The following is a 27,026-nucleotide window of genomic DNA, read 5'->3' on the forward strand; positions in this document are numbered from 1 at the left end:
CAGAGTCAGTGATCACTGACTCTGTTCATTTGGAAAAGGTAGGGGCTGGGTTTAGCGGCTCCTACCTCCGTTCTTCAGAGGGGGTGGGGGAGGAGGATATAGAGAGTGACACGGAGCGCAGAGGGGGACATGGAGGGCGACACCGAGCAAGGAGGGGGAGAGCAGAAGAACGAAGGCTGACACTGAGCACGAAGGGGGAGAGCAGCAGTACGGAGGGGGGAACTGGAGGAGGATACAGGGACAGTCAGCGGTGATCTGTGCGGCTTTGGGGGGAGTTACAAGCACCGATCACCGCTGTATAGATTTCACTAAAACAGCTGAAAGGGGGGGGGGGTCTGGGGAGAAGCTGTCAGGCTGTATTGAAATCTATACAGGGAGGTTGGTGCTTGCAACTCCCCCCGCCGCACCGATCATCCCTGACTGCCCAGGTATCTTGTTAAGCATTGAAGCATTCCCCCCCCCCCCGAGTACAAGTAATGCTTGGTATCGGTACAACCCTAATTTGAACGAGTACCCGTGAAAATGCTCCGATACCTCAAATGCTGCGTATTCTTAGATTTAAAAAAAAAAAGAAGAAAAATCTGCATTTTTTGCGCTAAGGCACGCAAATATGTGCATATGAGCATAGATATGAAGGAGTTTTCCCTAGAAATATTATGTGTATACAAACACGCATATACGGCCGCCCTAAATATGCATGAAACAAACACCTGAAATTATGTTTAAAAAAAGCAGAAGCTCAAACATCAGTACTGTGTACAAAAGGCCTAATTGTGTGGGTTTACACAAGAGATCAGGAATTTGCTCAACTCTATTAATAAAGCAGCACCTTGATTAATCATTTTTTTTATTAAAAAAAGAAAGCGGATTTCTCCCATTCACAGAAGCAAGGTGGATAGAGGAATACTCCCCTTAGTATTTTTGATAACGAGGACTCTCTGCTGTCAGAACACACTGATCAGTGTCTGAAGCCACTGATTGACAAAGGTTTTCCAACATTCCCATTTGACAGAAGTCTATCAGATCAAATTCTGTTTCACCGGAAGACTTTATATTCTCCCTCTTCATCACCCAGATGTCTCAGTTTTCAGACAGTTGCTTTCTACCTTGTAGTTCTGGCCATCTAGTCTCCAGGGCTTGTATTATGACACGCTGCTTCCCAATCCTGTGCATCCCTATTATTTCCCTGTCTTGCTAGTCCCAGTCCTGTACCTTCCCCAATTACTATGCATACACCTTGTATATTGTTTGCATTGGTTATGGTTTGTTTGGTAAACTGCCACTATTGTTGTTTGCTCATTGTCTATAGCTGTGTCTATTCACCTTTTCACTTATCTTTTCATTGCTTGGTTACACAGAAATCCATCACAAGATCATCTAAAGGATGAGGTTGTATTTCCTTAAAAGACTTGCTATAATCACGGAACCTGAATAATTTAGATCAGTTAAGATTTAACTTAACAATTAAGTCAGTAATAAAAAGGGGAGAGCGGGTAATTCTGAGGAATACACACGCTTGTGTGTGTTCTGAGGAATAGTGACATTTGTGACAGTTGATAAGTCAAATACACTTCTTTGACTGTTAATTATAGGGAAGACGGGACAGGCTGCATTGCAAAAGCATGACGGGGTCAGAAGTTTAGGGACGATGCTTGTTAGCTATTGTGTATGGTTGGATGGTTAGTGATCATTTGGACACCTGGCTGCTTGTTACATGCATAGGAAGAACTCTGGATGTAATTAACGTATGTGAAGGTCATGTGACCCTGAACATATAGGTTCAGCACTTACTGTAAGATTCACACTCCGTCTATATTAGGTCGATTTGGAATCGCAGTAACTCTGCCCGCGTTTCCAAATCACAGCAAAACAAGCAATGTGAGTTTGGGTGCCATTTTTTCTTAACGGCACCCAAAACGAGGGGCAATTCTGCTGTGGTTGTCGTATGACATAATCATGTGGCAATCACGGCAAAATGTGCGATAAAAAATCGTGCCAAGATTGTCGGTCAGAAAGCAGCAGGAGCTTCCTTTGGATTAAAAACGCACATAGGGAAACCCATTAAGGTCAATGGACTACAAAACCAAGGAGACACACACCACTCTAGGCTAGCTTCGGTGCTAAACAGGTACAATAAGAAATGAAATGGTCGCACACTGGAAATCCAAACTTGCTTGATTGTAATCTTCTTTATGGTCAAAAATTGCCATACAGGTACAGGGATTGCAGTTGACGTGTTTCACAAGTGTGTAGCATGCTTGTTCACAACATCGATAATACTCCCCAGGCAGGCTATTTAAGGCGATTACCTACCTCTACCTGTCTCCGGCAGTACATTGTGCAAAAATAGAATATTTCAACTGAGATGTTTAAAAACATTTCATGGATTAAAAAACAGACAACCACTGACAAACCAACAAGAATAAAATATCAATAAATCTAAAGAGAAAGAAGGAAGAAAAAAAATAATAATAATAATAATTTAGAGTTTTCTATACCCCCCCCCCCCCCCCCCCCCAAAAAAATCCACTCAATTTACAAACACACATATGTGCATAATAGATATATACATTGTACATGGGCATATAAAAGCAAGATGCTGGACCAATAGATCGCAATCAGCAATGAAGTTCAAAAATTGCAATACCTTATATACTGAACTACAAAAAACGTTCAAACCATTTTGGAGAAATATCCCTTATAAAAAACGATGTGAACGGTTACGGTTGGATACTAAACAATAGGGCCAAAACAACGAATCGATTATGAAATGAATCGATTACAATTTTCATAATCGATTAATCGGCCAGTAACATAATGGGGTTAAAAAAACAAAAATTAGCCCTTTATAGTACAAAAAAGCAAATCGCTACTGTAAATATTACTTTCACTGTCCCATAGTAATAAAATGAACCCCTTACAATAGCGATTATTTGTTCTTTTTGTACTTATTTTAGTTTTTTTAACCCCATTATGTTACTAAACATCTCAGGCCTGGGTCACACCTCTGTTATTTGGTGCTTTATGCAGAAACACACTACAGTTCATTTACATGTTTTCCTATGGGACATGTTCACATCCATGATTTTTTTTCAGCTGCTGCACATTTGGAAAGGGCAAGGACTTTTTAACGCAAAACGGTGCTATTTTGTTTTTTTTGGTTCAATATACTTCAATGGAGAAGCTGCAGAAAAGCATGTAATGTGTTTTTGCGGAAATTTGTGTCTTGTAATCTGTCCAACAACAAATTGGCCCCCCAAAAAATGAAAAAAAAAAATGCAATTTATTTTTTTAAAAGGCTATTATCCAAATAATCCAAACAATAATCGGCCAACTAATCGATTATGAAAATAATCGTTAGTTGCAGCCCTACTAAACAAACACTGATATTAGACACACAGACATAAAGATGAATACATAAATCAGTGTGTCAACTAAGGTGGAAGCAAGGAAACATGAATGGGGGAAAAAAAAAAGTAAGAAATTGTGAAAATGTGTAATATCCCATTCATAATTCATTCCAAAAGGGATACATGTCTTAAAATTGAATGTTCAAAAAACCTTTCCCTTACAGGGGAGCTTGAATACATCCCCTTCTCTTTTTGGTACCTAAATCCTCTCCAAAACCTGTACCCCCCCACAGTTGTATTGCTGCCATTGGGGTACTGATTGAAATGTCGGGCGACATATGCTGGACAGAGCCCGTGCTATTGCTAATCCCAAGAAAAGGACAGAACTTTAAACAAAGTCAGGATGTAGAGAGTGTTAAAAAGAAAAAAACATTTATTAAAGCAGAGACCCACTTTCAGTACATCGTTCAGCAAGGAATTCCATGACATTAGGAACATTCTCTTTGAGGATAGGATCTGTGCGGATCCCCTCAAAGATAAAATTAATTTTATTTCCAGATGTGCACCTACTTTGGGAAATTCTGTCTCCTAGCCTTTTTGATCTTGCCACTATCAGGTCCACTACCTGGTTGCATTTCAAGGGCAACTATGGATGTGGTGGGGCTAAAGGAGGTTCATGTTGCAATCATATTATTAAGGGTGATACGGTACGTTCTTTTTCAAATGCAAAAACACATCAGATTAAACCGTGCAACACACAGTACGTCATATGCAGGAGGTTTTTTTCTCAGAAAGTAGGTGCAGGAACTCAACCATGACCCCGTTCAGATTTCACAAACAGTAGAAGGGTCTTAAAGGGGAATTAAATACCAGGATTGCATTACATACAGAGTGCAGAGTTCAGGGGGTTACACACAGATTGCAGAGCTGTCACTTGTAAACACAGAAACCAGACTTCTGTGTTTACAAGTGATTATGGTGAGCAGGCACCAAAGTGTCTAAGCCAGAGGTGGTGGAACCGAGTTCCCCCTGAAAAGAAAAACCTGGTCATATATATTGTCACATGCAAATCTTGCAATGTGCAATATATCGCACGTACGACTAGGAGACTCAGAGATAGGTTCCAAGAACATTTATACAGTACTGTATTGCGAAGAATGCGACATTTCAATCAGTACCACAATGGCAGCAATACAACTGGGGGGGGGGGGGGGGGGTACAGGTTTTGGAGAGGATTCAGGTACCAAAAAGAGTATCGGATGTATTCAAGCTCCCGTGTAAGGGAGAGTTTTTTTTGGATATTCCATTTTAAGACATGTATACCCTTTGGAATTTATTATGAATGGGATATTGCACATTTTCACAATTTAACTAGTATTAGTTATTTTATAAGGGATATTTCTCTAAAATGGTTTAAACCTTTTTTGTAGTTCAGTTTATAAGTTATTGCAATTTTTGAACTTCAATACTGATTGCGATCTATTGGTCCAGCATGTCGCTTTTTTAATGCCCATTTACCATGTATATATCTATTATGCACATACAGTATGTGTGTTTGTATATTTATTGGGTTGTTTTTTTAGGGGGGGGGGGGGGGGGGGGGTATAGAAAACGCTAAATTATTTTTTTTATTTTTATTTTTTTTATTTTTTTCTTTCTTATTTCTCTTTAGTCAAATAGATGTATTGATATTTTGTTTGTATTCTTGTTGGTTTGTCAGTGGTTGTCTGTTTTTTAATCCATGAAATGTTTTTAAACATGTCAGTTGAAATATTCTATTTTTGCACAATGTACTGCCTGAGACAGGTGGTAGGTAATCACCTTAAAATAGCCTGCCTGGTGAGTATTATCGATGTTGTGATGTTGCAAGCTACACACTCGTGAAACGCGTCAACTGCACTTTTTGACAATAAAGATTACAATCAAGCAAGTTTGGATTTCCAGTGTGTGACCATTTCATTTTTTTATTCAGGGTCAATGGACTGCCCTATGCACGACGACACACAGAAGCACATGTAAATCAAGCTTCCAAAATCGCAAGTGGGAACACTCGTTCCCACAACCTTAACATCTTTCCATTGAAATACTGCCTACCCCCTTTTTGTGTGCTGCAATTTGTCAGTTTAAGAGCGAAATATTGGATTTTTTTTAGAAATCATACTTACCTAGGTGAATGCAACTTTGACTCGATTCTGCATTTGTTCCCCACCGGCTTCAAGACTGAGAACTAAGCAATTACAGACCGCTGATCGCTCAGTTCTCAGTGTTCCATGAGCAGAGAGTGGTGACTGTCAGTCACCGCTGTCTGCTCTGCCCCCGCTCACAGAAGTGCTGGGCTGTGTATGGGGCAGGAGCAGCTGGCTCAGGCTCTCGGGGCCTGAGCCAGCTTTTTCGGCCCAGGTTCCTGGATGGCTCCCGACCACATGGTTACGATCTTTCTGCAGCCTGAAACAGCTCTGTGACATCAGCTGACAGTGGGCCTGAGCCCACTGTCGGCTGAAAACCGGTCACAGGAGTGCAGAAAAAAATTGCACTCCTGTGATTCACAGAAGTACAGAAAAATGAGCTTTGCCTGTACATCATCTTTAATTTCTTGTTCCAGCACAATATGAGAAGACAAATTGCTTTGTTTCTGTTGAGACGTAGGCTGAGGTATTCTGGCAGTGGCTAAGTGACTGTTGGACCACACCTACCCTGAGGCCACTGTGACAAATGTGTTTGGTTACCCGTGTTTCTCATAAAACCTGTCATTATCATACTACTTAATCTTACAGGGTTTTTGCAAACAAACTGAGCAGGTTGCCCCAGGACTCCTTTTTCCCCCAGCTACAGACTCCAGCATCCTCCTGGGTGTTCCAAGATCAAAAAACTTTTCTGGATCTGCCTCAGGACCTCCCCCCCACTTGTATGGACCCTATAATTCCAAATTTCAAGTTTATAGGATGCATCCTTATAAAAGAATGCCCAAAACAGACATATTTAACCACTTAAGGACCGCCTAACGCCGATATACTTCGGCAGAATGGCACGGCTGGGCACAGGCACGTACATGTACGTCGCCTTTAAGAGCCCAGCCGTGGGTCGCGTGCATGTGACCCGGTTCGAAGCTCCGCGGCCGCGGGACCCGATCACCGCCGGTGACCCGCGATCAGTCATAGGAGCTAAAGAACGAGAGAGGTATGTGTAAAACGCACCTTCCCCGTTCTTCACAGTGGCAGTGTCATTGATCGTCTGTTCCCTGATATAGGGAAAAACGATCAATGATGTCACACGTCCAGCCCTGCCCCCCTACAGTTAGAAACACATATGAGGTCACACTTAACCCCCACAGCGCCCCCTAGTGGTTAACTCCTAAACTGCAATTGTCATTTTCACAGTAATCAATGCATTTTTATAGCACTTTTTGCTGTGAAAATGACAATGGTCCCAACAATGGGTCAAAATTGTCCGATGTGTCCGCCATAATGTCGCAGTCACAAAAAAAAAAAAAAACGCTGATCGCCGCCATTAGTAGTAAAAAAAAAAATATTAATAAAAATGCCATAAAACTATCCCCTATTTTGTAAACGCTATAAATTTTGCATAAACCAATCGTTAAACGCTTATTGCGATTTTTTTTATACCAAAAATAGGTAGAATAATACGTATCGGCCTAAACTGAGGGGAAAAAAAACATTTTTTTATATATTTTTGGGGTTTATTTATTATAGCAAAAAAGTAAAAAATATTGAATTTTTTTCAAAATTGTGGCTCTATTTTTGTTTATAGCGCAAAAAATAAAAACCGCAGAGGTGATCAAATACCACCAAAAGAAAGTTCTATTTGTGGGAAAAAAAGGACGCCAATTTTGTTTGGGAGCCACGTCGCACGACCGCGCAATTGTCAGTAAAAGCGACGCAGTGCCGAATCGCAAAAAGGGGCAAGGTTCTTAACCTGCATATTGGTCCGGGTCTTAAGTGGTTAAATTAAAATGTAATTGAGAATCAGTCCTGAAATCTTAAAGAGAAACCTCTTTTCTGTATTTTGCACCTATAGCTTCAGGCTTCATGTGCACTTGAAGCATGAAAACCGCGATTTTGCAGCCGGTGGTCAAAGCGTTCCTATGCTGAACGTGGTTGAACCTCCCCTAAACGCAGCAGCTCCAAAACGATCCATAAAGCCTTTGTGTACAGGGACACAGACTTTTATGGAGTTGAGTTTTAGGAGCTTTGCCAAAAAAAATCCAAAAGCTCCTAAACTCAAGTTTAGGAGCTGTTAGTGTACATGGAGCTTTATGCTCCTCTTGGTTATTACTCACAGCACAAAGATGCTATGTAGACTATGCTATATAATGTTTTTTGTATTCCTAAACTATTGTTGCCATTACCCTTTCAATAAATATATGCATGCATGTATGGTTCTGTCCTTATTGAACTGCTAAGACTGGCAGTACTGTGACCGAATTTGCTGTGACCAATGTTCTATTTTAAACAGCTGGCATATCAACAGTCACAGTATATGTTGTACGTCAGTGCTTACGAATTACATTATGTTACACTGTGTTATATACAATTGTGGCAGAACCATGCCACCCCTCTGAAAAGACATTTGCTGTGTATAGCTTTTCAGAGGCATCTAACAGGCAGTGAGTAAGCGATATGTTGCCACCACACCACCTGTTTTACCCTGGAATGCCAGCACCACTGTGCCATAAACAAAGTCACTGAATGCTGTTGAGGCATGGCCCTATTCACTTGAATGGGTTGTGTTCAGTAGCGTTACTGCCCAATGAACAAAACAGGTTGAATCATTTTTGCCATGCTTGCAGCATGTGTACAACACTGTCAAGCTGCCTGTGCATCCTAAGGAGGGGCAGGAAAACTGTGGCTCAACTGCCTATTGCCTGACTGCAAGGGTAAACAAGCCCTTACAAACATGTTTGTAAAAGTTTTCAGCCCTTTTAGATAGACCTAGTTCACACAGGCATTTGTACACAGAAAGCTTTTATGAAACTTTTGACAAGCTTCAAGCAGCCATATACATGAGTGACACTCACGTTTAGATCCGTGGAAAAAATAAATGATCCTGGACTGCCGCACTCTGATAGGCGATTTATTGAAACAAAATGAACAAAGGATAAAATCCAAAGCTGTATGACATCCAAAAATTCATGCAACACTGCAATCAATGGTAGGAAGTGGACACAGGGGACAAAAAGGCTAACATGTTTCACATCATGGATAGATGCTTACTCGTAGCTAGCGATGAGCGGTACTTTTTTCCACTCACGTTTAGGTCCCTATGCATTCAGGGACATATGCCCAGAACACAGAGGGCCAGATTCACAAAGGAGATACGACGGAGTATCTCAGATACTCCGTCGTATCTCAGATACTCCGTCGTATCTCAGATACTCCGTCGTATCTCTCAGAGTATCTATACGGCTGATTCATAGAATCAGTTACGCATAGATAGCCAGAAGATCCGACAGGTGTAATTGTTTTACACTGTTGGATCTTAGGATGCAGTACCGCGGCCGCCGCTGGGGGGAGTTTGCGTCGTAAACCAGCGTCGGGTATGCAAATTAGGAGTTACGGCAATCCACAACGGTTTTCCACGTTCGCTACGTCGCTGCTAGTCTAGTTTCCCGTCGCAAAGTTAGTCGTTTTTGGTGCCCTAACTTTACACAGCACACGTATGTGCTGTATAAAGTATGGCCGTCGTTCCCGCGTCGAAATTTGAAATTTTTTCCTTCTTGCGTAAGACGTCCGGGAATACGGAAGTACGCTACGCACGTCGACGTTCAAAAAAATTACGTCACTAATTTAAATGGCACACGCCCATTTGAATTACGCGGGCTTACGCCGGAGGCCGCCAGCGTAGGTTTTCATTGCAAGTGCTTTGTGAATCAGGCACTTGCGATGAAAATTTGCGGCGGTGTAACGTATCTACGATACGTTACGCCGCCGCACTTCTACGTGAATCTGGCCCAGAATACCTTTGTTCCAGGCAAACATCCTTGAACGCTTAGGGGCCTTAAGCATGAGCACCACCTAGTACAGTGTTGAGCTGCTGCAATGCATTTCAGCTGGTCACAGACCTTGTAAAGGCTGAATGCTTTACCTGTGCCTCCCTGTTGCACAAAAGCACCGGGATCAAACACACATTGCCTAAACACCCCATGTATAAGGGGCCTAAAAGTACACTGCAGCTCCTGTTTGGAAATGTTAATCACAGATCTTAATGGGAGTGCTGACTGTCACTTTAAACAAGCTGCTAGCAGGCTTCAGCAAGCTTTCAACAAGTCTCAAGTAAAAATGAAGTCTGCTAGATAGCCTGTTTGAAGTGAAAGTATCCTAGTAATCTGTATTTAACACTTCAAAACGGCAGCTGAATTATAGTTTTTAAAGCTCGCTAAAAAGCTCTGCAAATGCTTTGAAGAAAAGCTTACTGTTCACACCATGGAGATATTTTCAGAGAAGCAAGCGTGAACTTGGCCTTAAAATGTTTCACCACATTTCTTGCATCAACAACTAGTGTTACTGTATAATAATTACCTAGAGGCGACAGCAGAGCCCTGAAGACTGAAGCGTTCATAGTCCCCACCATAGATGTCTTTCACAAGTTTATCGACATTTGTGCTGTCTCCTTTAGCAGCCATTTCCAAAGCCTCCTCGAATGTTTCACAACCCGTCAGCAAGCAGCATAGGCCAAGGAATGTTCCTCCTCCCAGACTGAAAAGATTGGGAAACAAAAATTTGACTAAATAATAATAGAATGCTAGCTGTATTGGTACAAAGTAAAAAAATAATAATAATAAAAATATATATATATATCAATAGGCTAGAAATATTTGTCCAACTTTGTAGGGCTCAGTCGATTCTGAAGAAATAAATGGACACAACAATTCAAGGTTATGGGGACCTCAAAAAACACACAAAGAACAGTGCAGGTGTAAACAATGCATTATGACAGGGGTCTCCAACTTTCTAAACAAAGGGCCAGTTCAATGTCCTTCAAACTTTAAGGGGACCGGACTGTGGGAGTAAAAAAATTACATAGCACTGATGTGGTTAGGTGGAGGAGGAATAGTGTCCTGTTGTTGGCATTAGTGGGAAGTAATAGTGCCCCATTGTTGTTGGCGTTAGTGGGAAGGAATAGTGCCCCATTGTTGTTGGCATCAGTGGGAAGAAAATAGTGCCCCGTTGTTGGCGTCATTGGGAAGGAATAGTGCCCCATTGTTGGCGTCATTGGGAAGGAATAGTGCCCCATTGTTGGCATCATTGGGAAGGAATAGTGCCCCATTGTTGGCATCATTGGGAAGGAATAGTGCCCCATTGTTGGCATCATTGGGAAGGAATAGTGCCCCATTGTTGGCATCATTGGGAAGGAATGGTGCCCCATTGTTGGCATCATTGGGAAGGAATGGTGCCCCATTGTTGGCATCATTGGGAAGGAATGGTGCCCCATTGTTGGCATCATTGGGAAGGAATGGTGCCCCATTGTTGGCATCATTGGGAAGGAATAGTGCCCCATTGTTGGCATCATTGGGAAGGAATAGTGCCCCATTGTTGGCATCATTGGGAAGGAATAGTGCCCCATTGTTGGCATCATTGGGAAGGAATAGTGCCCCATTGTTGGCATCATTGGGAAGGAATAATGCCCCATTGTTGGCATCATTGGGAAGGAATAATGCCCCATTGTTGGCATCATTGGGAAGGAATAATGCCCCATTGTTGGCGTCATTGGGAAAACATAGTGCCCCATTGTTGGCGTCATTGGGAAAACATCGTGCCCCATTGTTGGCATCATTGGGAAAACATAGTGCCCCATTGTTTGCGTCATTGGGAAAACATAGTGGCCCGTTGGCGTCATTGGGAAGGAACAGTGCCCCATTGTTGGAGTCATTGGGAAGGAATAGTGCCCCATTGTTGGAGTCATTGGGAAGGAATAGTGCCCCATTGTTGGAGTCATTGGGAAGGAATAGTGCCCCATTGTTGGCATCATTGGGAAAGAATAGTGCCCCGTTGGCGTCATTGGGAAGGAACAGTGCCCCATTGTTGGAGTCATTGGGAAGGAATAGTGCCCCATTGTTGGAGTCATTGGGAAGGAATAGTGCCCCATTGTTGGAGTCATTGGAAAGGAATAGTGCCCCGTTGTTGGCGTCAGCGGGAAGGAACTCCCTCAGATGATGTATGATGAAACGCATCAGTTTGAGGCTACACGACTACTAGGATTGACGTGAACCCATCATTCAGAGAGATAATGGACTTGTGCAAATTACGCAGCAGTAAACCGTAATGCTGCTACGCTACCCGCTGACATATTCCAGTTTTTAATGTTACATTGTAAGTGCATGTCTTCTAAAGGGGGGAACAATATTATGCTATGGAAGCTTTGTTTCTTTCCTACATGTGATTGAGCTCATCAGCTGACTATGAGAGAAATTTTATTTATTTTTTGTTTAGGGGGGGGGAGAAGAAAGATGGAAATTATCGCGTGTTACTCCATAGAAGATGGTAACACAAGGAAGTAATGGTCTGCAAAAGATAGTACTGTAACTAATGAGAGATTGGGCTGATATGGAGTAGGCTGTAGAAATTTAAAATATTTAGTGTAAGATGATTAACGGATGTTACAAATGGAAACTATGACAAAATGGCTGTATTATATTTTTTGTATGTGGAAAAAGAAAAGTGAAATAAAGAATTGTAAAAAAAAAAAAAAAAAAACAGAGGACAACGGTCTGATGCACCGTTTTCATCGGTCCAAACCAATCGTGTGTGGGCCCCATAGGTTATTTAACCATCGGTTAAAAAAAAGCCAACTGGTTTTAAATTTAACTGATGGATTCCTAACCGATGGGAAAAAAACGATCGTTAGTAGGCACAACCATCGGTTAAAAACCCGTGCATGCTCAGAATCAATTCGACGCATGCTTGTAAGCATTGAACTTCGTTTTTTCAGCACGTTGTTGTGTTTTACGTCACGGCGTTCTGACACAATCGTTTTTTTAACTGATGGTGTGTAGGCGCGATGGACCATCAGTCAGCTTCATCGGTTAACCGACGACAACGGTCCATCAGACCGTTCTCATCGGATGGACTGATCGTGTGTACAAGGCTTAAGTCTACCCACAACAGTGCTTAGAAGTGGGAGTATGCCATGAGGGTTTCTATTGGCGTGCACTTTTTCAGGATTTATTCAGGGCATTACTAACAGCCACAAAAAATGGTCTAAAAAAATAAATAAAAAATGAGGCACGAGAGGCAGGTTTTCAATGGGTCAATCAAAATATCACCGGGCAAACTTGCTCTGGTTCAGCAACACTTCACAAAATGGGGACATTCCTTGAAAAATCCAGAGCGGAGATTCTTGATATATACAGTGGGTATAGAAAATAATCACCCTTCTTTAAAATAATCACACTTTGTTGCTTTACAGCCTGAAATGAAGACTGACACAGTTTTTGTTTTATCCAGCTGTATTTACCAAGTGCAACTTATAACATCCAAGTGAAATATATATATTTTTTAAATCCCTGAACTGGAAAAAGGATCACCCCCCTTGTTTCAGTATTTTGTTGAACCGCCTAAATTCTTTAATTACAGCCTTTACATCTGTTTGTTGGAATATGTCTCTACTGACAGGCTGTAATTAAAGAAAAGGGTGGTTAAACAAAATACTGACACAAGGGGGCGATCCTTTATTCCAATTCAGTCATTCTGTTTTTGAATAAAAAAATAATAATTCTGGCAAGTTGGTGTTCTATCTTTCACTTGGATGTTATAAGTTGCACCAAGTAAATCCAGCTGGATAAAACAAAAACAGCGCCTGTCTTCATTTCAGTACGTTTTTAAAGCGGGGCAATTCTTTTTCAATACCCATTGTATGGGCCAATGAGAGTGCTAAACAAATATCGAAGGGTCCAACTTTTTTTTGGGATAAAATGGTAGCAGAACAAAAAGGACCTTTGCTGCACTTGTTAATATCGGCATAATTTGCTTATTGAAACCGATACAAGCAGAAAACCACAGGACAGATCTATTTGGTATCTGCTTATCGGAGTCCATTTAGGTACAGTCAGAATTGCTCATCCCCGATAAAGGGAGGAGTTTGGTTGGCCCCCAAAATCTGTTGGATTTTTTTCTTCTTTGAATCAAGGGGAGTGTAGAGGAGGGAGTGGAGTCTCCACCCACAGAACTCCAGACAACAGATCCACCCACAGAATCTGCAGTTTTTCAGTTCTTATGACAGACAGAGGGGAGACATGTGACAGGTAAGGGTACATGCAGGAGGCATCTATATCCTTATAGATCAGCACTATGGCAGTAGTTTAGATAGGATGAGAGTGGGTTTACATCCACTTTAACCTGTCAGTGGTCATAAAGCCATGGCTGATCGGTGCATATTAATATAGCTGGGAGTCACTGTCACACCAAAAACTCTGTTAAAGTTATTTGACCAGAATCAATACAACATTCTCCTGGTCATAAAGCAATTGATGTGTGATATGTATGTGGAATTATTTCTTACTAATACTTTTGAATGCTTTGATATATCTCAATAAGATAAAATATTAGATACCTGGTCCCAGTTACTCTTTTATAGTTGTCTTTAGAATACACTGCAAGGATACTGACTCCTGACCCTATATTAACCAGCAACATAGGGTAAGGATTATCAAGGCAATATGGCTTCTTCAGACACTGCTCTGGATTGGTTGGGTTTTCAAAATAATAACACTCTGGTCGTCCATTAAATCCCACTGAATCCATGTAGAGAAGGCCCTGGATCAAGCAGTCCAGTTCATCCAGTTTATGGAGCTGAAGGTCAGCTATCTAGACAGAGAGAGAAACAAAGTTAATGAATAAGCAGGTGTAAGTAGAGCAGAGGAGACGATTTCTCCAAATACAAGGGCAAAGAGCTATCTGACAGCACTTTGATCTGCTGTACATACTCCATATTGCATAACACATATAAACAGAGTACATGATGAAATTAACGACTGCCCTGCACTTTGGGATTTATCACTTATTGGCAAATCCCGAAATGCTAAATACTGATAAACATAAAAGATTCTGTATCACCAAGCAAAACATTGTGCAAAAACTGACTGTAGTGCCAAATAAAGGGTTAGTAGACCTAATAAACACACTCTGGGTAAGCACCTTGTATCTCTTCTTCACCCAGTCTTTGGACCTCAGGTGAAAGTTCTCTGCACCTCAATATTGTCTCACCAGCCACATTTATCCTTAGATGGCCTCATTCTTTCTGTTAAATGACAGACAATTCTAAACACCAGAGAATGCTATACAAAAAAACGTATATGTGTAGCAACCTCCTAATACTTACCTGAGCCCCATTTCTATCCAACGATGTGCAGGAGTGCCTCGGTCATCCGGGACTCTCCCTCCTGATTGGCTTAGACACAAAGTTAGCCAATCAGGATAGAGAGGGGGCAGGGCCAAACCATGGATTTGTGTCTGAATGGACACGCATAGCTGCGGCTCAGCTTGGGTGCCCCTATAGCAAGCTGCTTGCTGTGGGGACACTCAACAGGAGCACAGAAGAGGGACCCAGAAGAGGAGGATGCAGGCTGCTCTGTGAAAACCACTGCACAGAGCAGGTAAGTATAACATGTTTGTTATTTAAAAAAATACTTAAAGGCTTTAGTATCACATTAAAGCTTGTAGGAGGAGTTTTCCCCTGACTGTCCTATGATGCTGCAGGACCCCTGACCTTCTGTCTGGACAGTGCCGATTGGCCCTGTGCCGATCACATGCACCTTCCCAAGAAAAAAAAAGAAAAAAACTCTCTAGCAATATACACCAAAGCTTGTGCAGAGTCCCCCCAAGACTCTAATATCAGGAGATGAATTGGGGACAGTGGAATGGGAGGATCAGGAGAAGCCAAACAGCCTTTTTACACAATTCAGAGGATTAACCCCTTAGGTTGCACAGCGAGTATAACAAGCATGCTTTACTGCATATACAGACTGATTTTACCATTGTTGGTTTAGTAACACTTTATAGCAGTGGACGCCAAACTGCGGCCCGAGGGCTTGATATGGCCCATTGCTTGCCTTTATGCGGCCCTTGGGGCACTATCCCTCCCACTGATAAGAAACACTATTCTGCCATCTGACACCAACAATGGAGCACCATTTCTTCCACTGACACCACTAAATGGGGCACTTTTTCTCCTTATGATACCAATGATGGGGTACTCTTTCTCCCCCTAATACCAGATGTTTACTCCCACTGATGCCAGGAAAATGTATACTCCTACTGGCCAAAGTCAGGCTCTAGGAGGGCCGGAAGGACAATAAACCGGCCCTTTGTTTAGAATGTTTTATAGTAATGATCAAGTTGTATTGGGTTTGTACCTTCACACCCATTGTGAGATCAGTGGGTGAAGCTAGCAGGCAACTTGGGACGCTACCTGCAGATGTCACAGTAGAAAGTTCATATGCTTTGGTCGTGGCCGCACACGGCCGATTGGTACTGTTGTGGTCACATGTTTGAAGAAAAAATAAATACAATTTTTATTTCAGATATTTAACGTAATATATAGTGATTAGTAACTTTGTAAATCCGTGTCTACCTACTGAGCATGCTGCTGCTATGTTCAAATAAAAAAAGATAACAGCGCGGCTCATGGAGGAGCCACAGTCAGTCAGTCTCCCTCAAGCTGCTGAAGAAAGTCACAATGGAAGGCTACCTGGGAAAATAATAATCTATGGGCAGGGAGAAATGAAGACGTTTATAGCTTTCTCATAGGGGGTAACCTGAGTATGCACACTGATGGTGGCAATGCAGGAGACAGAAGATCAGATGCATTAAAGAAGGAAGACCAGGGAAATGGCAGATAAACTGGTATTTACTAGCTACGTAAATAAGGACAGAATGTTTATGCATACAGGCAGACTTAGAGCCGGTTCACACTGGGGCGGCACGACTTCGGGGACGACTCGGCAAGTCGTCCTGAAGAGGAGTTCAGAGGCGATTAGCAAAATGACTTCTGTATAGAAGTCAATGCAAATCGCCCCGAGTCTCCCCCGAAGTCGTACAGGAAACTTTTTCTAAGTCGGAGCAACTTGTGTCGCTCCTATTAGAACGGTTCTGGTGAATAGAATGGGACGCGACTTGTCAGGCGGACGAGTCGCCCCAGTGTGAACCGGCTCTTAAAGGGGTTGTAAAGGTACAATTTTTTTCCCCCTAAATAGCTTCATTTACCTTAGTGCAGTCCTCCTTCATTTACCTCATCCTTCCATTTTGCTTTTAAATGTCCTTATTTCTTCTGAGAAATCCTCACTCCCTGTTCTTCTGTCTGTAACTCCACACCATAATGCGAGGCTTTCTCCGTGTGGGGTGTGATGTGCTCGCCCCCTCCCTTGGACTACAGGAGAGTCAGGACGCCCACCAACACACAGCTCCTTTCTCTATCTGCAACGTAGAGAGCGTCCTGACTCTCCTGTAGTCCAAGGGAGGGGGCGAGCATGACACTCCACACCAGGGAGAAAGCCTTGCATTACTGTGTGGAGTTACAGACAGAAGAACAGGAAGTGAGGATTTCTCAGAAGAAATAACAACATTTAAAAGCAAAATGGAAGGATGAGGTAAGTGAAGGAGGACTGCACTAAGGTAAAGGAAGCCATTTAGGAAAATAAAGTGTACCTTTACAACCCCTTTAATAGTTTAATATGCAATGACTACAGAAACATTTCTGGGTCTCCTGACATTTAACAAACCAGAACAAGGAACACCGACCTACTGACATCCCCAACTAGCAGAGATCACTTCTTCAGAGCGGCCCGTCAATGAAAGAGAATTGCTAATGAGCTACATTATTAATAAAAGGCAATTAGCATCGCTTTGAAGACGACTTGCTCTAATCAAGCTTTTTCCACCCAATATAAAAAGGTGGATTCCACGTCTCTTCATCTAGAAGTACATTGTAGGCAATGTGGCCGCATTTTATTTTACATTCTGGCATTTCACTGTGCTGCCTTTTAGATCTCTTCCAACCCGTTCCTTTGTCATTCTTGAGAAAAATACAATCAACCAGCTAGGCCGGTTTCGCTCGCCCTTCATGCTCTTTTTGTTGCTATGCAACAAGCTTCTGCAAGAACTGCTGTTCTGTCGGGCTTCAATAAGAAGCAAAGGATTATTCTAATGAATGTAGACAACACCCCGACATTGTGAATGCGTCATTCTCAATACAAATGCACAGTGACAATGAACACTATTCTTTCTTCCCTGGTATGGACAGCCAATCATCAATCGTTCCATGTTTACTAAATATTAGGGGTTCCCTTGTCTTCAGTGACAATGACAACTGTAAATAAACAAGAATCTTAGGCAAGTCATTGAAGGTGGTGAAAGAAAATCCTTAAAGGATAAGAAATATCTGTAAGGTGAACTTACACTGGACCCCCTCCTCATCCCCCCCCCCCCCCGGTCCCACTGATCTGGAGCCCGGCGATCACTCGCTAGAATCCCCTCGGCTTAATCTCCTAAAACGTACATCAGGAGGTACGTATATTAGCATTATATTGGTCAGCGGCATCAAATGGGCAGCGCCGACCAATCAGAACCCACATAGCCTTCCTATCACCACAGGCTAAGAGGAGAGAAAGCCACGACTGATAAAGCAGCGATCTGTCAGAAAGTGTCGGGACAAGGTGTGATAGGAAGGGGGTCCGATGTAAATTCACCTTACAGATTTTCTGTAGGGGTACTTTAAGGCTGCTTTCACACTTATCACGTGTTTTTGGTGCGTTTTATTTTTAACTCCCCAAACATGCGCCAAAAATGATGCAAGCAGGATTTTTTTTTCACTGCAACGAAAGCGTACTGTTCATTGATTTTACAGGGAAACATTTTTCTTGAGCTTTTCAGGCACTTTAACTGCATTCACACCTGGGCATTTTGAATAGCGGGCAGATTTGCCGCAATTATGCCCGCAATTTCAAAAACGCACAGGTGTAAGACCCCTTTCACACTGAGCTGCGTCAGCGGTAAAATGCTGCTATTTTTAGCAGCGATTTACCGTTGTTTTAGCTGCGCTATTCGGCAAGCTAGAGGGGCGCTTTTAACCCTCGCTAGTGGCCAAAAAAGGATTAAAACCACCCAGCAGCGCCGCCAATTGATTTCAATGGGCAGGGGCGCTTTAGGAGTGGCAAGTTCACCGCTCCTTATGCGCTCCAAAGAAGCTGCTGGCAGGACTTTTTCTGATGCCCTGCTAGTGCACCGCACCAGTGTAAAAGCCCTCGGGCTTTCACACTGGAGTGAATGGAGCCGCTGTTTCAGGGCGCTATTTGTAGCGCTATTTTGAAAGCGGTCTGAATGACAAATCACACAGAACACATTTCAGGTGCCATTCATTTTAATGGCACCTAAAAAATGAGGTGAGGTTCTGCCACAATTGTCCTGCAAGAACACCAGCTCTGGGCTGCTCTGTGCAAAACCATTTCCTAGTGCAGGGAAGTATGACATGTTTGTTATTTTTAACCACATTTGCCCCAAAAGGATTAACCCCCTTCCTGACCAGAGCTCTTTTTGCGATACAGCACTGCGTCGCTTTAACTGATAATTGCGCGGCCGTGCGACATTGAACCCAAACAAAATATTGTTTTTGTTATCGAGGCCTAAACTCCACTGACCTGAAGGTTTGCTGTTGTATATGGCAACAAGCCGTCAGTAGCAGGTCCTTTACACCAGGGATCTTCAAACTATGGCCCTCCAGCTGTTTCGGAACTACATATCCCATGAGGCATTGTAAACTCTGATATTCACAGACATGACTAGGCATGATGAGAATCGTAGTTCCTGAACAACTGGAGGGCCATAGTTTAGAGACCACTGCTTTAAACCCTATTAGTTGCAAGGTGGGGCCTTCCATGGACCAGACTTGTATTTTCAGCACATCCCACATATGTTTGATTTGATTGGGATTTGAAAAATTTGGAGGCCAAGGCAACACCTCAAAAAGACACCTTCTTCCATTACTCCTTGGAACAGTTCTGATGTTCATATGTACAATGTTGGAACTCTTGGCTGTGGACACGGGTCAGCATGGACACCCTGACCAATCTGCAGCTATGCAGCCCCACACACAACAAACTGAGATACATTGTGTGTTCTGAACCCTTTCTATCGACACTTTTTCAAGCTACGGTAGCTCTTTTATCAGTTCTGACCAGCCTTTGCTCCCCACGTGTATGAATGGTCCTTGGCCACCCATGACTCTGTTGCGGGTTCGCTGGTTTTCCTTCCTTGGACCACTTTTGGTAGTTTCTGACCACTACAGACCGAAAACATTCCACAAGACCTGCAGGTTTGGAGTTGCTCTGACCCAGTTTTCTAGACATTACAATTTGGCCTTTGTGAAAGTCACTTAAATCCTTACACGTGCCCATTTTTTCTGTTTTCAACACATCAACTTCAGGGACAACATGTTCGATTGCTGCCCAATATATCCCATCCACTTTCAGATACCATTGTAATGACATAATCAATATTATTCATTATACCTGTAAGGGGGTCATAATGTTATGGCTGATCAGTGTGTATGATGTATCTATGTCATTTCTAAACCTACATAAACATATTTCCCATTTAAAAGTATTGGAGGTCAATCACCTTTCTAATGCTTATCTGAGTGCGATATTTTACATGCACTTGTCTTTTACAGCCATGTACACTTGATAAACAAACTCATTAGTTCTGCGATACCCTTTCTGCAGCTCTATTATCTCATCTAGCATAACCTATATTGATTACAAACAACAACCTCTTTAATATCACACATAATAGGAGACATATTCAGGTTATGGTCTTTTAAAGGGATTATCTCTCTTAAAAACTGAAACCTGAGTACAGTAGTAGAATTAGTCGTGTGAATAAGGAAAAGAACAATGGAAGCATCCACAGTGGTGAGCTCTGGTATCCAATCTAGTAACCGGTTTACACAAAAATAGGAAACACTCAATATCAGGAACATACTAAAGTGAGATCAACTAAAAGCTCATCTAAAGTTCTGCCTTCAGGAGGCAACAACCATGCTCTGTGGATCGGATTATTCACATCTTGTTTCACGCCCCATTAGTAAGGTCTCAAAACAATTCAATACAAGGGCCAAATTATATATTTCATAAAATAAAATTGTATTATAAAGAATTTTCACTTATGTCCCCCCCTTACATCCTGCAGCACCTATTAGAGTCCCTCCTTAATTCTAAGAGTACCCATCAGAGCCCCCCTTTACATTTACATGCAGGGAGTTCCACCCCCTTACATGCAGGAGTGCCCATCAGAGGGTCATGGCTGGCTGGCAGTGGATGCACCAGTGTCAGTATTATGATACACAGAATGGTGCCTCTACTGCCAGCTAGCTGAGGTACTGTCTGGCACAGTGACCGCGGGCTGGATAACATCTTGAAGCGGGCCATAGCTTGGAGACCCATTATGTAGAGCAGTGGTCTCCAAACTGCAGCCCTTTTCCTGCCTTTGGCCAGCCCTTGGGGGCACCATTTGTGTCATTAATACGAGTTCTAAGGAACTATTCCTCCCACTAACACCAATGATGAGACATTATTCCTTCCACTGTTATCAATCATGGGGCACGGTTTCTTTCGCGGACACCAACAATGGGGCACTATCACTCCCACTGGCACCAAAGATGGTACGCTATTCCTTTCCGTAACACCAATGATAGGGCACTATTCCTTTCCGTAACACCAATGATGGGTCACTATTCCTCCCACTAATACAAATGATGGGGCTCTATTCCTAATATTGACCACAGGCACTATAACTTTTTACTTTCACCTCCATTAAAGCGGTGGTTCACCCTGAAAAACAAGCTTCTAGCATGCCATTCAGCATACTAGCGCGAGCTACAGTATGCCTTTATATTTTTTTTTGGCGCCATACTCACAGTTTAATCGCGTAGTAAAGTTTCAGACTCCCCGCGGGGAATGGGCGTTCCTATGCAGAGGGAACGTGATTGACGGCCGGCTAGGGCGCGCCATGCTTCCCGAGAAGAGCCGGAGTAGGACTCGGCTGTTCACGGCGCCTGCGCACAGACATCGGAGCTGACTGCGCAGGCGCCGTGAAGAGCAAAGTCCTATTTCGGCTCTTCTCGGGAAGCGTGTCGCGCCATAGCCGGCCATCAATCACGTTCCCTCTGCATAGGAACGCCCATTCCCCGCAGGGAGTCTGAAACTTTACTACGCGATTAAACTGTGAGTACGGCGCCAAAAATAAATATAAAGGCATACTGTAGCTCGCGCTAGTATGCTGAATGGCATGCTAGAACATTTTTATTTTATTTTTTTAGGGTGAACCCCGCTTTAAAGACAAAAAAAAAAAAGATGGGAGGCATAGGCTTTGACTAGGCCAATGGTCACCCAGTTATATTTTGGAATATTTACCCTGTTGTATAAAATCTAAAAGATATGAGGAGGTTGGTGGCCATATAAATGCATGATGTATTGTGGGAGTTTTATAACACACCCTTAAAGTAAATTAAGACTGTCGTTATCAAACACTAAAACGAACACACTAAACAGAAACAAAGACACGGATGGACACAGTAAAGGACATGCACTGACAGACACTGCTTTACAAGAACTATAAAGGATGTGTACAAACTAACAGATGTAGCCTATGATGGACAAAGAACGACAGACATCAACTGTTCTTTCGCACTTTCCTTAATAAAGTCAGGTTAGATATCATTCGTTCATTTGTTAGCCTACTATCAAGCTTTTCATATATATGTATGCATTGTATTAACTGAATTGGACTACGAGACGCTACCGAAAAAAACAAACAAAAAAAAACCTGTGCCCTTTCCCCTACGTACCGTCCTAAAGTCTTCTTCAAACTTGAACGCCCCACCTCCTGTGGCACATAGTGTAGTGTGTAAGCTGGAGAAGTTCTTCTCGCTTCCCATCTGAATGAACCTATGCATAGCACAGGTGGGAAAGCGGATAAAGTGCAGATTGCCTTTACGGTCACACATGGTCAGATTTTTCAGTTCCAAATGGACATCTCTGATTCCAGTTTTTCCATAGGCTGTATTTGAAGTCAAGTATTTTCTTATGCTTTTCAGGTTTTCAACCTCTTCTTGTTCTTCCTCTGCTGTGATATCTTTAGGCTCAAAGTAGACAAGTTTAACCAGAGTGCCACCAATATCCATGCCAAACCATGGGAAGGCTGTAAAAGAAAAAAAAAAGGAAAAAGGAAAAATAAATAATAATAAAAGAAAATAAAAACAAATCAAACCCTTGACACACAAAAAACATAAACACATACTTTTAGCCTAAAGACAGCTTGTGTTCCTTTCCCTTACATTGACCCAGTCCAGCTATGGATCACTTTCACTTTTTGCTACTTTTATAGAAAATAAATCAACCAAAAAGAAGAATGTATTTATGGTTGTGTTTCAGGGGAAAGGTACCCAATCTTGCCGCATCTAAACCGCATGAGTCTGACATTTTCTAAGAGCCCCTACATACATGTTCCTCAGCAGAAGCAAGGTGGACCATTCTTTGCTAGGCTAGGAGACTAAAGTTGTTCATTGCCAGTAGGGAACTCTCATCTTTCAGGATAAGAGATACTAGCTTAAGACGAGGGGTTAAAGTTCTTAATTTAGGTGTTAAGGGTTAATTTTAGAGTATTTTGAAAGGCTGGCCATAAATGAACCAATTTTCACAGGTTGAAGGAAGGAAAATTGCTCGATTCCCCCTAGAGCTGCACGATTAATTGGTAGAAAAAAAATCGTGATCTCGATTCAATTTTCCCTCGAGATCTCTATGCAGAATTTCCCGATTCATTCATGTAACAAGTATAGAGAGTTCTCTGCTCACTCAGCTGCCAAAAGAAAACAACTGGGCAGCCTGCCAAGTTTTTGGCAACATTGTCCATGCTGGTAGAGAACTATAAGCATTGTAACTTTTCTGTCTTAGAGCAAAGCAATGAACTTAGGTATGTGAATGAGGGAAGTTCAAGCATTCAAAGACTTGGAGCCCTTTCACACTGACAGCGCTGGGGCATCAGCGGCAAAGTGGCGCTAGCTTTAGCAGGCGATTTACCGTAGTTTATGAGGAGCTTTTCTTTTTTTTTAACAATAGATTTTTATTGAAAGTATTAACTTAACAGTACAGATTAAAATTGTCACATTAATCCTAAGTAACCAACCGAGTTACCTTGGTTCATAAGATTGTTCTTATAACAATACATTATTTGGTAGCCTGTACCAGCCTACCCCTATTGGGTTCAATCTGTAGGCATGGCTAGGCTCCCAATTGTGTTAACTATTTGTATATAGAAAATCATAAAGAAACAGCTAATGTATGCACATACATACACACACACACACATATACATACATACATACACACACATATACACATACATACATACATATATATATATATATATATATATATATATATATATATATATATATATATATATATATATATATATATATATATATATATATATATATATATATATATATATATATATATATATATATATATATATATATATATATATATATATATATATATATATATATATATATATACACACATACATACATACATACATACATACATACATACATATACACACATACATACACACATACAGAAATATCCTGGACCTACTTTATTGATCTATGAGGAGCTTTTCGACCGCTAGCGAGTTGCTTTTCACTTCACTAGCGACTGAACAAAGGGATAAAACCGCCGCTGCCCATTAATTTCAATGGGCAGGGGCGCTTTAGGAGCGGTGTATACATTGCTCCTAAAGTGCTTCAAAGAAGCTGCTTGGAGGATTTTTTTGGAGGTCCTGCCAGCGCAGCGCCCCAGTGTGCTATTTTTAGCGCTAAAGCACCTGAAAAACGCCTCCAATGTGAAAAGGGTTTTTTCTGACACTTGTTTCTTACAAAGTTAAAAATCTGTATTTTTTTTTTTTTGTTAGAAAATTACTTAGAACCCCCAAAACGCACACATATATATAAAATATTAGCAGAGACCCTAGAGAATAAAATTTTATGTCACACTATATTTGCGCAGCAGTCTTTCAAATGCAATTTTTGGGTGAAAAAATATACTCCAATGAATAAAAAATAAAAAGTAAAAAGTTTGCCGAATTTTTTTGTATAATGTGAAAGATGTTATGCTGCCAGAAGCACATTTGTGAGGTCAGTCACTGATGTTAGACGAGAAGGCCTGGCTCCAATTCATCCCAAACATGTTCTATCGGGTTGAGGCCACGACAGTAAAGTTTCTCCACCCCAAACTCACTCATCTATGTCTTTATGGATCTTGTTCCACCGATGCACTGATCCAAATTATTTGGTGGAGGGGGGATTATGGTGTGGGGTTGTTTTGCAGGGGTTGGGCTTGGCACCTTAGTTCCAGTGAAGGGAACGCTTAAGATGCAGGGCTGTGGAGTCGGAGTCGAGGAGTCGGAGGAAATTTTGCGTACCTGGAGTCGGAAAACAATGCACCGACTCCTACTAAATTTAGATTGTCGGAACATTTAGGAGTCGAAACATTTATCTACCGATTTCACAGCCCTGTTAAGATGTCAGACAATTTCAAGCTCCCAACTTTGTGTTCCCAGTTTGGGGATGACCCCTTCCTGTTCCAACATGACTGCGCACCAGTGTACTAACAAGGTCCATAAAGTCCCGACCTCAACCTGACAGAACACCATTGGGATGAATTAGAGCAGAGACTGCAAGCCAGTCCTTCCTGTCCAACATCAATGCCTGACCTCACAAATGTTCTTCTGGAAGAATGGTCAAACATTCCCATAGACACACCCCTAAACATTGTGAACAGCCTTCCCAGAAGAGTTGAAGCTGTTCTAGCTGCAAACGGTGGGCCAACTCAATACTGAACCCTACAGACTAAGACTGGAATGCCAATAAAAGGCAGGTGTCCCAATACTTTTGGTAATATAGTGCTTACAGTTGGAGCCTCTTCAGTTAACCATTCATAGGCATGTTGATTTTCTACAAAAATATGTTCATGAAAATATAAGCCCTCTGGCACCGCATCCCGGGAAAACCTTCTAGCTCAATGTAGTATTGAATTGATGAAGCTACCGATATCCCAATATCAGTCTGAACTCAACAGTCTCGGTCAAGACATCAGGTTACAATGTTACGATCAACTAAAGATTCTATTAAAAAATATCATACCCATTATGTAAAACGTTGGCAGGAAGTGAAGAATTATGTAAAAAGAATTACCAAAGATATTACCCTTAAAAAACAAAATAAACTGTTCAAGGAAAGATTGGATTTCTCAGAAAGCTTTGCCTACCCCACGGGGCAGAGGCCCTAGGAATAATTATAGAACACAACGTACTCATGAAAATTCATCTTTTATGACCAATGGTGATACAGAATCTGATTCTTCCACTTTTTCTTCACAGCCGCTGCCTAGGAATAGAAATACTACACTTTCAGACAGCAACCAGGGGGCACTTAAGTGAAATCACAGTGGTGGGTCTTTCACACCTTATTCAAAAAAAAGGTCCTCCTAATTATGATATGACACCAATGCTTTAGAATCAACAATCAGGTATCACTTCTGTTAGTGGTGGTGGGAATCGGTCACAGACCAAATACATGGGTGCTACAGCCATGCAGGCCTTACAGCTTTGAACACTCAACCACCAACACTTAATCCTTCACAACCATCTCTCATCCAAAATACTACATTGGCACTTTCCAATCTACATGTCCCTGCACTTCCCATGCCTTTAGACAATGCTCAAATATTCTCAAAAACTCTCAAACTTGATCCCCATATCACCCAACCCTACATGCAAATTTTCAGGCACCAGTGATCAACCAACCACAAACGTAGGATTGGATGTACTTAAAGTGGAGGTTCACCCAAAAAAAATCAATTTTTAACCACTTCCTTACTGGGCACATATACCCCTTCCTGACCAGGTGAAATTTCAGCTTCCGGCACTGCGTCGCTTTAACTGACAATTGCGCGGTCATGCGACGTGGCTCCCAAACAAAATTGACGTCCTTTTTTCCCCACAAATAGAGCTTTATTTTGGTGGTATTTGATCACCTCTGCGGTTTTTATTTTTTGCGCTATAAACAAAAATAGAGCGACAATTTTGAAAAAAAAACAATATTTTTTACTTGTTACTATAATAAATTGCCCAATTTTTTTTAAAAAAATAATTTTTTCTCAGTCTAGGCGATACGTATTATTCTACATATTTTTGTTAAAAAAAAATAATAAAAAAAAAAAAAAATCGCAAGAAGCGTCTGGTTTGCGCAAAAGTTATTGCGCTTACAAAATAGGGGACAGAATTATTTATTTTTTATTATTTTTTTTTACTACTAATGGCGGCGATCAGCATTTTTTTTTCGTGACTGCGACATTATGGCGGAGACATCGGACACTTTTGACACATTTTTGGCGCCATTCACATTTATACAGCGATCAGTGCAATAAATATGCACTAATTACTGTATAAATGTGACTGGCATTGAAGGGGTTAACACTAGGGGGTGAGGAAGGGGTTAATGTGTACCCTGAATTGGGTTACTAACTGTGGGGGAAGGGGGGTGACTGTGGGGGAAGGGGGGTGACCGATGCTGTGTCCCTATGTACAAGGGACACAGATCCGTCTC

General features: G+C 41.8%; 1 protein-coding gene across 2 annotated transcripts in view; it reads right to left on the reverse strand.

The window, feature by feature from the left end:
- PANK1 (pantothenate kinase 1) overlaps nt 1-27,026 on the reverse strand; it is an 82,855-nt gene that overhangs the window by 19,679 nt on the left and 36,150 nt on the right. For both annotated transcript variants that reach the window (XM_040362113.1, XM_040362112.1), the window contains exons 2-4: nt 22,203-22,555; nt 13,917-14,170; nt 9,887-10,063 (exon numbers count right to left, since the gene is read on the reverse strand). In XM_040362113.1, the coding sequence (XP_040218047.1) occupies nt 9,887-10,063; nt 13,917-14,170; nt 22,203-22,555 (784 nt within the window). The remainder of the gene's footprint in view (nt 1-9,886; nt 10,064-13,916; nt 14,171-22,202; nt 22,556-27,026) is intronic.

This window comes from Rana temporaria, chromosome 8, assembly GCF_905171775.1.
Source record: "Rana temporaria chromosome 8, aRanTem1.1, whole genome shotgun sequence".
NCBI classification, from domain to species: domain Eukaryota; kingdom Metazoa; phylum Chordata; class Amphibia; order Anura; family Ranidae; genus Rana; species Rana temporaria.